Below are 13,963 nucleotides of genomic sequence, written 5' to 3' on the forward strand. Positions count from 1 at the left end.
CCTTCCAGCCCTGCTCAGTCCAGGCCCTTTCCTCCCCTCAGCTGCTGGTTCATGGGTGGGGGCCTCTTCAGTGCACCTGGGGAGGTGAGCACAGCTCTGCTCCAGGGTAAGTAAGGCGCAGTGTGCTGGCTGGAGTCTCAGCTCTGGGGTTTCCTGTCAACAACCTTGGAGGAGCCATCCTCTCCCCCAAGCCTGTTTTCTTTGTTTCTCTTGTTGCTTTGAGACAGTGTCTCAGTCTGTAGGTTTGGCTTGCCTGGAAGTCACAGCTATCCTTCTGCCTCAGCTTCCCAGGTGCTAGAACAACAACTTTGGTTTCTTTTCTAAGATTTACTTATTTTATGCGTATAGTGTGCCTGAGCGCATGTGTGTGTGGCGTGTGCTTGCAGGAGCCCTCGGAGGTCCATGAGAAGAGGTGTCAGGCACCCTGAAACTGGTGACAGGTGATTGGGAGCTGCCGTGTGGGTGTTGGGAACTGAACCCAGGTCCTCTGCAAGAGCAGCCAGTGTTCTTAGTGGTTGAGCCATCTCTCCAGCCCCAGCCTCAGCTTCATTATCTAAGAGGGCTAGTAAGAGAACTTGTGTTGAGATAACAAAGTGGTCCAGCCTTGGGCAGGGAGCAGGTTGTGGGCTGTGAGGCCTGTGGGGTGTGGGAGTCGCAGGGCCATGTCTGCAGCAGGGCCTGGGATAGTAATCCAGTAGGCACTGGTTCTGTGATGGCATCATTGGTGACTGGGGATGTGGTTCAGTGGGTAGCACTTGCCCGGCATCTCTGAGGCCTTGGGTTCTGGCACCACATCGATTGGGTGTGTATGTTATGCCTGTCATCTCAGGAGGTAGATGCAGGCGGATCAGCCTTAACTGCATAGCAAGTCTGAGGCCAGCCTGGGCTACATGAAACCCGTAACTCAGTCCTGAGCACAGCTATACCCTTTCATTTCCATATCGCTCAAGTTCCTTTAGTTCTGAAGTGGCTGATCTGAGCAAAGCTGACAGATGTGTGTGGCCTGAAAAGACAGATGTCCCATCTAACTCTCCAATTGCCCTTTGCCTATCTTGCCTGGTAGTCATTGTTCTATGGGGCAGCTGGGGTAATGGGGGTAGGGTAGGTTCAGCCTCTCTTGTGGGTCTCAGTTCCCTGACCATGAATTGAAGTCTTTCGGATACCCCTGAGCCCATACCGCCACCTGAGGGAGCCTTGCCAAGGGGGAGGGCAAGCCCCACAGTCCATTTGTGGTGACTGCAGAATCCAAGGATTCTAGGGACAAAGGGTTCTGACCCCAGCCCAGACCTGGAGATCCCATACAGGAGACACCCAAGAAGGTTGGCCCAGAAAGGAGGCCAGGGCCCTCCTGGGTGGTACTGTCCAGGAAGCCAGTCCTTGAGGACAACTTCAGAGTAAGACGCAGGTCTCTGAGTTGCTGACTCCCTCACGGTGAGATGAGTGGGGTCATAAGGCCTCATAGCGCTGGCTTGTGGGGAGCCCTCTCAGGGGGACAGTGAGTGTCGCTGGCCTGTGGGGACCCCAGCTTCCTGTCCCTACTAGCCCTCAGGGGGACAGTGGCTGTCGCTGGCCTGTGGGGACCCCAGCTTCCTGTCCCTAGCCCTCTCAGGGGGGACAGTGGGTGTCCCTGGCCTGTGGGGACCCCAGCTTCCTGTCCCTACTAGCCCTCAGGGGGACAGTGGGTGTCGCTGGCCTGTGGGGACCCCAGCTTCCTGTCCCTACTAGCCCTCAGGGGGACAGTAGCTGTCGCTGGCCTGTGGGGGCCTCAGCTTCCTGTCCCTAGCTCTCTCAGGAGGACAGTGACTGTCACTGGCCTATGGGGGCCCCAGCCTCCTGTCTCTAGCCCTCAGGGGACAGTGGCTGTCGCTGGTCTGTGGGGAATCCCAGCCTCCTGTCCCAAGCCCTCAGGGGACAGTGGCTGTCACTGTCAGACACCAGGACTGTTTAGCATCTGGACAGAAACTTAATGAAGACTTCGGGAACCCCAGGGTGGCCCCTCTCCTGGCTCCCTCTTTCCCTGGCCTGGCAGTGGGAGAATGTGACAGCCACCCTAGACTAGACTGAAGGCAGGAGCCTTGGTGGGCTGGTGAGACCCAGTAGAAGGAGGGACAGCCCAAGCTGGAGTGTTCATAATCCCCATTGTGGCTGACTGAAGCCAGGAAGGGGATGCAGTGGCTCCAATGCCTCCCTGAGCTGGTATAAGCCAATGGCAGGGGTAAGGCGGTTCTCCTTGGGGAGAGGGATGTGTCTCCAGTGGTGATACCTGGATGCCAGGTGAGACACATATACTCCTGGGCTCCAAGCTGGCTTTGCAGTTCCCCACTAGGGTCCACAGAAGGTCTCCACTGCCTCTCTGACCCTCAGTTTCCCCATCTGTGCAGCTGAGCCATCAGTAGCTCCTGCTCCTTAGGAGGTAGTGTGGATTGAGTAGGGGAACTTATTGGCTGCATTTATCACAGGGCTTCACCCCTCCTCACACTGCCTCAACTTCCCCATCTGTGTGCAGGAAACACAGCTGCCCCTGGACAGCCAGCAGGGACTCAGCGGAAACCGCAGGACCCCTTCACCAGGCAAGAAATTGCTCCTTTCATCCATCTAGTCAGTGCACAGTGAGTCACACACACACACACACACACACACACACACACACACACACACACACGGACATGCACACACGCATGCGCATATACAGGTACACACCCTTGTGCACGGGGAACTCCCAGCACATCTAGCTCTTGGTTCCTCTGAGAACCTCTGAGCCCATTTTAAAGTTGTAACCACTAAGGCCCTGGTCAGGCCTTGACTGGAGCTGAAGCTGGCTTTGTGTTTCAGATGCCTTCCTGTATACCGTGCTGTGGGGCGATGCCGTGGGGTAGGAGGCAGGCAGGGAAGGTTTGCAGGACTGCACAGGCAGGCAAGCAGAGGTGCCGCACAGGTGTGCAGAGGTGTTGCACAGGTGTAGAGAGGTGCAGCACAGGTGTGCAGAGGTGCCACACAGGTATGCAGAGGTGCCGCACAGGTGTGCAGAGGTGCCGCACAGGTGTGCAGAGGTGCCGCACAGGTGTGCAGAGGTGCCGCACAGGTGGAGGTGATGCACATGTGTACAGAGGTGCTGCACAGGTGTGCAGAGGTGCAGCACAGGTGTGCAGAGATGCTACACAGGTGTAGAGAGGTGTAGCACAGGTGTGCAGAGGTGCAGCACAGGTGTACAGAGGTTATGCACGGGCCTCAGAGCGCCTGATAGGGACAGACTCTAAGCAAAATGCAAGACCAGCACTGGGCAGCTGTGGGAGCTGTGGACAGAGGTTGCAGCATGCCTAGGAGTGGAAGTGAAAGAGATCCGGGGACAGGGTTCCAATACAGGGCAACCTGTATTGCTGGGTGGAGATATTCCTAGGTTGTGTGTGGGCACTAGCATTCCTGCAGTCCTCAGACTGGCACCACCCTGGCTAAGGAGCAAAGTATGAAATGGCAGCAGCTGAGATTTAGGTTAGATATGAAGAAGTTTCCGATTGCCTGTGCTAGAAGATGCCAGCTTGCCGTGCTGTACTCCCCAGGGATGTGGGGGCCATTTTTCCATCCTGGAGATGGTTTGGAAAAAAGAGAAGCTATGCCGGCCTCTGTGGGCTGGCCTCATTACAACCTGGATCCGAGACAGGAAGTGGGCCCAGGTTTGAAGCAGCCCTTGATGTCTGCCACTGTTGCTTCTGATCCACCCATGGCTCCTAGCTACCTCTGCCCAGCTGGAAGGCCAAAGTCCCCCCTAGAGGGACCTAGTTCCGTGGGAATCTGTGTTCTGTACCACCACCCCCCAGTTCTACCAGGGGCTGCAGCCCTGCTCTATTTCCGGGTCACAGCTCTGGTGTCACAGGGCCTTTGTCCACACGCTACTGTCTTGTTTGTGCACTCAGTGTGCCTAGTACAGAGCTGGCATCAGCAGGCGCTGGGCTCTGGATCCACAGGGGTCTCAGCAGGGAGGGGGAGCAGACAGCCAATGGGCTGGGCATGAAGACAGACAGAGGCCTGACTTTAGACCCCACAACTGCCACTTGCCCCCGGTTGCCCCCCCCATGCAGCTGCAGTCAGCTCCTATGGGAGTGGCTGCATAGTTTGGGCCAGATGCTGCTGAAGACTGTCCAGGCATGCTGACTCTCCCGTCCTCTCCTCTCAGGTGGCAGCCATGTCTGTGAGGTTGCGCTTCCTGTCTCCTGGGGATGCCGGGGCTGTGGGGACCGTGGGCCGCAGCGCCTCCTTCGCAGGCTTCAGTGCACAAAGCCGGAGGGTCTCGTAAGTGTCGTGGGGATGGAGGGCACAAGTGCATGGGGTTGGGGCACGGAGCTCAGCCAGCGGACTAGGATGGCCAGCTATGTGGGGTACGCCCGTTCCTGGACGAACTTGTCATTTCCTGCCAGCTTGGTCCACATCGGCTTGCTTCCATAGTCACCCTGCTGAGCTTTTCACCAAATGAGAAACCTGGCTCAGAGAGGTAGCGCCCTTACTCCAGGGCCACACAGCAAAATGTCTTCCCAGTTGGCCTTAGCCTCCTAGGGGTGGAGTGTGAAGGAATGATCTTCCTGTTTAGAAGTCTGGACAGTGGGGCTGCCTGTCCTGGCTCCGTGACCTGGGGCAAGTGACTTCACCTCTCTGAGCCCGTGTTTTCTCACTTTTGAACACAGAAGGGGCGTGGCTTCCTGTGCGATTGTTGTGAAGGGGAGTTAACACTGGGCAGGCCGTTGGCTCCAGCTGCTATACTGGGGCCTGGGGGTGGGGCTTTCTGATGACAGCAGCTGGTTCAGCCTTGTGGGTTGGGCCTCGAGGACTAATCCATTCCTGCCTCTCCACCCTGGGCTCCATCCTGTCCCCATGAGTTCCTTCTGCCTCTGGGGCCAGAGCCCCAAGAGCTCAGGCCCACCAGTCCAGGTTCCGTGGTCTTAGCTGGACACCGAACAAGCCCCCAGGGAACACCAAAGGCACCTGAGCGGATAGGTGGGCAGGTCCCCACCAGAGTGGACACAGAGCCTGGATGGCTGGTCAGCTGATCAGCAACCAATTTCCACAATGCCACACACCTGTGCTTGTGTTTATAGACCTCAGCCGCCCCTCAGACCTCAAGGTCATTCTGGCCTCGTGGCCAAGAGGCCCTGAATTAACTTAGCCCGAGCTTCAGCCACTCTGGTCTCTCTCTCTCTCTCCCAGGGCCTAGAACATGCTGTGTGTTCCAGCGGAATATTCCGCTCTGGCCTATTCCTGCTGTCTTGGCATGTCCCAGGGAAGACTCCAGGCCCACCCCAGCCAGGTGCCTCACTCACACCCCCCCAACAGCCGCCCTGTGAGGCTGCCTGCAGGTTACCCTCTGCCCTGGCCTGCCCCATCTGAGTTCTCCCTAGAGGAGTACATGCCTGTCTCAGGGGGGCTCCTCCTTCCTCAGCAGGCAACAGTGGGGAGGGACCCAGGCCTTGCCCCGCTTGATCTTCCATCATTGGAGCAAAAGGAAACAAAGCAAATCAGCTCAGCCGTGGCTGGTGCTACGCTGGGCCTAGGACAGGGTGCAGAAGGAGGTGGTGTCGCCCGAGGGCCTGAGGGCAGGGGCTTCGTTCAGTAGGAGCCGATGGCGGTGATGGGGCGTGAAGACAGCAAGTGCGAGGGTCCTGAGGCAGCGAGGAGCAAGCTGCGAGGCACGTGGGCTGTGATCAGAGAGGGCGGGAACACTGGGGACACATCCTCAGTGTCCAGGACCAGTGAAGGCTTGGGCAGAAGTTCCAGATGGGAGAGTTTGGCAGAGACCCATGGTGACTGGTCCTAGTCACTGACTGTGAGCCTTGGCAAGGACAGTGGATGACTCCGTGAGGAAGGCACACAGCAGGTGCTGCATAAGTGCTGCTGAGAGGGACGCATGCAAACCAGAGGAGCCAGTGCTGTTTCTCAGCTTGGTCATCTCATGCTGCTTCTGCCTGGGCCTCCAGGAACTGGACCCTGGGGTCTGTATATAGAGCTGGCCTAGGAACGCACAGCCTGGGACCATCTCAGATGGCCCACTGAGGCACGGAGGTCTCTGTGTGGTTCAGGAGGAGAGGAGGGGCTGCTGCCCATCACTAGGCATTGATAAAGTGTTCTTCATGGCCACCTGGTGACAATCACATGCCACATTTCCATCCTGTGGCTGGCTTTTAGGCCTCAGAACACCCCATATCCATGGGAAGTGTCCCCTCAAGCCCCATCAGGACTTCTGTCCAAAAAGTCCCAAGGAAGTCCCCAACTCTGCTGCACCCGGACTCCTGGAAGATGGAGGTGATTCGGTCCTCTTATGATACCTGTGATGTCTGTGTGTGGCCTAGAGAAGTGAGCCCTGATGCTGCGAGGGCCTGGGTTCCGCAGGGCCTTAACTGCTCCTGAGGTCCCGAGTGGCTCCCGTTCAACCTCAGCCTGGGAAGTCCCCTGTCTAAGATGGGGAAGGTTGCCCGTGGTGATAGTGAAAAGGCATAGTGGGTTTTTTGTTTTAGATTTTATTTTTATTTTGTATGTACCACATGCATGCAGTGCCCACAGAGGCCAGAAGAGGGCGTTGGATCCTCTGGAACTAGAGTTACAGACACTTAAGAGCTGCCGTGTGGGTCCTGGGAATCCAAGCCAGGTTTTCCGTAAGCAGAATCAGTGCTCTTTAACTGCTGAGTGGTCTCTCTAGCCCCTGCATGGTTTAATTTCCTTTCTCTGTCCATCTCCCCGGTGTCTGACACCGGTTTGACATGGATTGGGGTGCAGGTCTCACCTCTGCCCATTATTCCCAGATTTCACACAACAGAAGTGAGGGCCACACCAGGGTGGGTAAGGCAGAATGACCCTGACAACCCAGCAGGACTCCACTCAGGACAGGACACACCTCTGTTGCACCCTGCCCACCCCAACTCTTTGACCAACCGGGCCTTTCTACCCCACAGAAACAGAATTCACTTGGGGAAGTTATCTGATCACTTAGTACGAAGGCGTGAATGGTTGCTCTCATACAGGGATTTCCCTTTTCCAGGCTCTGTGGGTGGGAGAGCTGTGCCAGCTGCCCACAGTAGTTTCCACCAACAGGCACAGCGGCAGCTTGGCATCCAGGGCTGTCCTCCCCGGGAGTGTCGGGCCGGTGTCTCTGAAGCCAAGAGTTGGGGCGGGTCATCCAACTCGGTTTTAAACCTCTGCTGGTGACTGACCCAAAGACCCATGGAATAGCGCGTCTGAAGCACGCGGAGTTGAGCCTCAGCCTGGTAAAGCTGTCATTGTCCCACCATGGGTCACGGGGCACAGGACCGTGGCCAGCCTGGTTGATGGGCATGCAGTCAGGAGTCTATGCGGTCAGTCCAGGGACTGCCCTGCCTGGAGGCTGGGGCAGGTTCAGCATTTGAGCAGAGCTCTGTCTGCTGCAGACGCTGCCCAGGCCCGATCAGCACGGGGCTGGGGACAGTCATGACAGTCAGCGCTGCTTGATTGCTTGTGATCACCGGGCACCAGGCTGCACGTGCCTGGAAGCCTGTCCGGCAGGCCTGGGGCTGTTTAATATTTACTGAGTCCTCCTGAAGCTGGTGACACACATCCACCCCCAGAGGCTGCTCCCAGCCCTGTGACACCAGCCAGCCATGCAGCACGCAGCCTCATTTCGCCATCCAGGCTGCGCTGTGCCAGCCCTCGGAGCCACTGTCCTCAGAGGCTCAGAGGCAGCGCTGGGCTTGGAACCTCAAGAGCCCAAGGGAGAGGGAGAGGAAAGGGGTGGGCCTGTGGACCCCTGAAGTGAGCTGCAGCGCCACCCAAAGCCACCTCCTGCCCCACTGTCCCTCTGGCTGCCTGGACTCTGTCAGAAACCCACTGTGCCCTTGTCTGCAGTGTGGCCTTTCTGTGCCTGAGATGGCAACTTTGTGGAGGACCCGGTCCAAGAGGTGGGTGATGTGGCCATAGGGGATAGGGAGGGAGAGGGGAAGGGGGAATGGAAGGGCTTTGGAAAGTCATCTACTGCAGTCTGTGAATGTCAGTACCAGAGACAAGCAGTGGTGGCATACCCTCTCCCAGGCACTGCTGGGGGGGGGGGGCCCTCCCTGTCCACTTTGCCTTTTCTCTTTTCTTCTCAGCGTTAGGTCCTGTCGGATAGGCTTGTTCCAGACTTATCTCTTTGGCAAACATGTGGTGCCTGCTGTTTACCAGATACAGCTTAGAGTTCTTTGAATTTATCAGTCCCTGGAACCCTCCTGGCAATCCCAGCCCCGGACCCCATTTCACTGATAGACAACTCCAACCCAGAGAGACTCCATCAGTGACCAGGGCCACACAGTTTGGTTGTGGGAGAGCCAGATACTGACCGCACCAGCTGGCCTATATCTCTCAGGGCAGGCGTTTGTTTGTCTTTGTCAAGGCTCTGTCCCATCCTGTCCTCTGGAATGGTGGTCGCTGTATAGCAGGAACTCAGAAAACGTCTGCTATGTTACTGTCATGACAAGGAGAGGGGCAGGCATCATTACCTCCCCTCTATAGGTGAGGAAACCTGCTGAGTGGGCTAAGAGCTCAGAGTCATGCGACTGCAGTTTGAATACAGGGGCTGAGTACGGGCACAAGGCCCTCGTGGGCTGGTATGTGCTGGGCTGTCAGCTTCAGGGACTCCGGGCGTGGGTTGGTCCCAAAGTAGGGTGACAAGCAGACCTGGTTTGAGTAAGTTGCGTGTCTGTGTTGTGTCTCTCACCTGTGGAATGCTTAGCATCTCACCCAGCCAGAACTAGCCCAGTGACTTTTCCCAAGGCTGAGGAAAGAGCAGAGCCATGTCCCTGTGCCCCGCCCCTTGCCTGACTTGCTCGCCCACAATCCTCTGCCTCCCGCTATAGATTGTGACTCTCAGGGGACCCTGGCCATCAGGGACTGCTCAGTGAGCTCCTATCTGGATGGACAAGCCTTGAGCACCTGGTTTTTAAAAGCGCACTTGAGATGCTGAGGCCGGAGGACAGAGTGAGATCCCATCTAAAAAGGAAAGAACCATGAAAAAAGGTTCAGGAACGTTAGAAAGACTCCAGAAAGGCCATGTCTTCAGTGTGTGGGTGACCCCCAAAACCCAGAGCTAGTGAGCCCCAGAGGCAGAGGGCTATATTATGCCCTTCTAATAAATGGACCTATCAATATAGCTTATAGTTACGCAGATGGGCTCTCATGTGGCTGGGGCTGGCCTTGAACTCTATGTTGCTAATGACTCCTTTAGATTCCCTAGCCCCCTGCCTGTACTCCCTAGGGGGAATTAGAGGCCTGTACCCCAGGCCTGGCTGTGCCTTTTTTAAGGCAGGGTCTTAATAGACTGTTCAGGTTGGCTCCTAGTCATTAGGGTCACAGGTGTGTACACACATCCTCTGTGTGGCTTGGGGACCGGCAGCATAGAGGGGCTTGGGAATGGGGCAGGAATGCAGTCTCAGGCCTCCTAAATCCCCTGTGCTGAGGAGGGGTTTGCAGTCTGTAGTGAGTGACCACCACGCCTTTGTACCCTGTGCCCCGTGCCCCACACCTGCTGGGTCCTCCGGTTCTTGGAGCTGGATGTGGGACTTGGCCCTTCTGTCCTCCAGCCCCTATGGCCGTAGCTTTCCCTGCTTCTGTGTGGCCCGCCATTAGCTGAGCATATCCATCATCCAGGCTGCAAGAGAGCTGGGGCTGGGATGCAGTTGTTCCCGTTAATTCACACGTAGAAAGCTCCTACTTATGACTGGCTTCATGTGACAGTCACAGAACTGGGGTCTCAGCTTCCCTTGCTAGCACCTGGGGAAGCTGCTTTGATTATAGAAGGCAGAAACTTAAATAAGCTGTTACCTCTCTGCTCAGACGCCCATGGCCATGAGTGACGGGTCTGAACGCAGGTGGGGTCTTCCCCTCCAGGCTGCCCAGGACCACACTTCTCTGTCTTCACGTCCTCTCTTTGCTCAGTCGATGGCCACTCCCTATCCCTAGCATGAAGACGTCTGCCTCCTGGACGGAAGGTAGCTGGCGAGATGGCCTAGTGACTTCCCTCTGAGACCCAACTTCCTGTTGGTTCCAGACGCAGCTGCATCGGGTTTCTTCTAAGACTGAAGCCCCACTGGACCGTGGTGGCACATGCCCTTAGTCCCAGCACTTGGGAGGCAGAGGCAGGTGGATCTCTGTGAGTTTGAGGCTAGTCTGTTCTACAGAGCAAGTTCCAGGATAGGTTCCAAAGCTACAGAGAAACCCTATCTCGAAAAATAAGTAAAAATAAAAACATTAAAAAAATTGAAGCCCCAAAGCTGCAGCAGTGAAAACCACCAGGAAAAGTCTGAGAAGGGCTGAAAGTGAACTGAAGGCTGCACGCCTGATCCTCCAGCCTCTGAAGGAGAAGCGCACAGAGACATGTTAGGCCGCTGTCCTGGCTGTGCCTGTGATAGCATTGTCCTGAGTAACTTAGGGCAGAGAAGGCTCACTCGGCTCACAGTCCCAGCCACAGCCCATCACAGGAGGAAGTCAAGGCAGGATCCGGAGGCAGTCACATGGCTTCTAGAGTCGAAAGCAGAGAAAAACGAGCCTGTGCATGTTGTCTGCCAACCTTTCCCTACTCTTACAAATTCCAGGGCCCAAACCTAGGGAATGGTGCTGCCCACTCTCAGCCTGGCTCTTCCCACATCACTTAAAGTTACCAAGACATGGGGGCTGGAGAGATGCCTCAGAGGTTAAGAGCACTGCCTGCTCTTCCAAAGGTCCTGAGTTCAATTCCCAGCAACCACATGGTGGCTCACAACCATCTGTAATGGGGTCTGGTGCCTTCTTCTGGCCTGCAAGCATACACACAGACAGAATATTGTATACATAATAAATAAATAAATATTTAAAAAGTCACCAAGACAGCATGCCCGTTGACCAACCTGATTTGGGCAAGCCTTCCTTGAGACTCTTCCCAGTCCCCCAGGTGGTCACACACGATGTCAGTTCAACAGTTACAGTTATCCATCACCGTCACTTTCTCTAAAATCCACAGGTGACAGAGCAGATCTGGGGGGGCTGTCCCTGGTGGGGGTCACAGGAGAGGTTGGAGCTGAGCAGTACCTGTACCCTGCAGGAACCCTGGGGCTAGGATCGACCCTCTCAGTGTTGCTGTGCATGCTTGGAGCATGCCATTCATGGAGTCCGACAGCTCACTACATACGCCCTGGAAGCGTATTCTTTTCTCTTTTCTTTCGTCCTTTCTGTCTGTCTGTCTGGAGACAGTTTCTCTGTGTAACCCTGGCTGTCCTGGAACTCGTTCTGTAGACCAGGCTGGCCTCAAACTCACAGAGCTCCGCCTGCCTCTACTTCCCAAGTGCTGGGACTAAGGGCGGGCACCAACACCGCCCGGCAGAAGCTTGTTTTGGGTTCTAAAGTTTGTAACTGTCCTCTTCATCCTCAAACCCAGGCCTCCCATTTTCCAGATGAGGAAACTGAGGCTCCAAGAACCTCAGCTTTCTGAAGAGCACACAGCTTGGAAGTGATGGAAGTGGAGCCCAGCCAGCTGTCCTGACTCTCTGTCCCCTCCCACAGAAAGTCCATCAACAGGAACTCTGTGAGGTCACGGCTGCCAGCCAAGTCCTCCAAGGCTTACGGAACACTGCGTAAGGGCTCGCTCTGCCTGGACCCCCGGCCGCAGCAGGTGAAGAAGATCTTTGACGCTGTGAAGAGAGGCCTCAGGTGAGTGGGGAGAGACAGACAGACAGACAGCAGTACGGAGAAGTGTGTCAGGCGGTGTAGGTGCTGCAGAGGACAATGGGTGAAGCAGGAAGGAATCGGGCATGGTTTTAAAGGAACTGCTCTGGGCAGCCTCGGCCACAGCACAGCCACAGGGGAAGAAGTAAGTCCCTTGGGGATAATGGGAAGGCCAGAGGTCTCTGACTTTGGACTCCTAAGGACACAGGGTGGCATCAGAGGGATAACGGGACAATGCTTCAGGGTCATGTGAGCTGTGGAGGTCTTGGCTGTTCATCTTGGAGAGCTGGGAGCCATGGGAGGGTCTGTGGTGAGGGAGGCGCTTAAGTTCCTGGGCCTGGGCTTCGAGAACCTCTGACTGCTTCGAGCTGCTGGTGGACTCGTGATGGGGGGTTAGAAGGAGACAGGATTGGTTTGGGGTCACGTTGAGAATGCAGGTGTGGGAAGGAGAGAGAGAGGAGAGAGCTGACTCCAGAGACAATGGCAGGAAAGGCTTGTCTAGTTGAGTAGGGGTAGATGCAGCTGGACGCTAACCCTGTGATTGCTGAGTGTGGCCTGAAGGAGGCGCTGGTGTCCCAGCTAGGAGAGCTGAACAGGCCAAGTTTGAAGAAAAATGAACAAGCCCATTTGGGGTCCCTCTTGTGTTGGGGCACCTGATGTCACTGTCACTCAGTAAACTGACCTTGATAAGATAAACCTGGGTGGGGGCAGGGAAAGGAAGGGTTCCACGCTGTGGATGGGGCAGGAACAGTCACAGCCGGAGGGACACACCTTGGCCCTCCAAGAGAATGGCCTTGGGAGGCATTTTCCACCTAAGTCCCCAAATGTCAGACTGGAGAGGCACACCCCCTTTCTCTGCTCTGCCCAAGAGGATGGGGGACACACCATGCCCTGAAAGGAGTGGTTTGCAAAACCTTCACTCTGTCTTAGATAATGCTCTCAGGGTAGGAGACGTTAAGGCTCAGAGAAGGGTCTGGAAGGCTCTGCTTGGGCTGTAGACCCTGCTGAAACAGGTGTGTGTCCTTGGCCTTGAGGAGGGAAGGAACCTTGGGGAAGGACTGGCCTGACTCCCTGCTTCCTTGTTACTCAACCAGGATGCTGCAAACCCCTGAAGCATCCTGGGTTTGGGGCTGGAGGGTCCCCTCTTCTGGAGCAGGAAGGAGGGGCAGAGCCCAACCAGTATGGTCAGACAGCCACTGTAAGAGTGAGCCCAGCCCTGGGTTGTCACTCAAAGGAACTTGCCTTCCCCGAAGCCACTCTCGCCCTCAGCTGCAGGCTCACTTCTGCAGCTCCTCACTGAGCCCTTCTCCTTTCTGGCCCTGGGTCCGTGGCCTCATTTCCCTCCCCCGCCAGTCTTCTCACAGCCTCGGCCCCTGCCCCCTTCTATCCACCATGCCCTCATCCGTTCAGGCCTCCCTGGCCAGTTCCTAGCTGTCTACCAGGATCTGTGTGTAATCATCTTTGCAACATGCCTAGTAATGGCTAGACTGAAGTGCGGAGTTCTTGGGGTAACAGAGGACCCTCAGACAGTGAGCTGGTCAACCTCATGCTGGGAGGGTACCTGGTCGGTTCTCCTGCTGCTCCTTTCTGCTCGGATCCTGCCCCTAATCCCCCACCCACTGTCTACCACAGGGAGCACCTGTGTGAGCAGCAGGCTGAGCTGGATTACCTGTGCGGTCGCCACACCGACACCCAGAGGAGCTCCAGGCTGGTGAGTGTCTGGGATGAAAAGAGAGCTGCTCACAGCAGCTGAAGGACGGTGGTCCCCACCCCAGGCCCTTGGGATTTGCCATGAACTTCCCCCTCAGGACGCTGGGAGGAGCTGTCAAGGCCACTGCAGGGGTGCATATGGCCCCTTCCCTCAGGGCTTGGCCACCACACACACCAGAGCCAGGAAATTTATGTGGCTCAGGAAAGTGGCCATTTCTGAGTGTTCCTGGCCCTGCTCTGCCCCAAGTTGAACCTGCATATTATTGTGTCCAAGGTGAGAGTTTTCTGTGGATACCAGGATGTCGGGGCTCATGGTGTGGGCCTCACAGACTCTTAAATGGCCCCTCTGATTGCTCTCACTCTTCAACTTAGGGGTCAGAATCTGTATCCTAAGTCAGGGCCAGTCACCCGCTCTTCCTTAAAAGAGCCAAGTTAGGGTCAGAGAGATGGCTCAGTGGCTAAGAGCACTTGCTGCTCTTCTAGAGGTCCTGAGTTCATTTCCCAGTAACCACATCTGTAATCACAACCATCTGTAATGAGATCTGCTGCCCTTTTCAGGCATTCATAA

The 13,963-nt window shown here is 56.1% G+C and overlaps 1 protein-coding gene across 3 annotated transcripts in view; it reads left to right on the forward strand.

Moving 5' to 3' along the window:
• The window catches only part of Ripor3 (RIPOR family member 3), a 64,666-nt gene that overhangs the window by 33,630 nt on the left and 17,073 nt on the right, over positions 1-13,963 (forward strand). For all 3 annotated transcript variants that reach the window (XM_038331931.1, XM_038331933.1, XM_038331934.1), the window contains exons 2-4: positions 4,172-4,287; positions 11,524-11,670; positions 13,318-13,396. In XM_038331931.1, the coding sequence (XP_038187859.1) occupies positions 4,181-4,287; positions 11,524-11,670; positions 13,318-13,396 (333 nt within the window). In that variant the 5' untranslated portion in view covers positions 4,172-4,180. The remainder of the gene's footprint in view (positions 1-4,171; positions 4,288-11,523; positions 11,671-13,317; positions 13,397-13,963) is intronic.

This window comes from Arvicola amphibius, chromosome 5 (assembly GCF_903992535.2).
Source record: "Arvicola amphibius chromosome 5, mArvAmp1.2, whole genome shotgun sequence".
NCBI classification, from domain to species: domain Eukaryota; kingdom Metazoa; phylum Chordata; class Mammalia; order Rodentia; family Cricetidae; genus Arvicola; species Arvicola amphibius.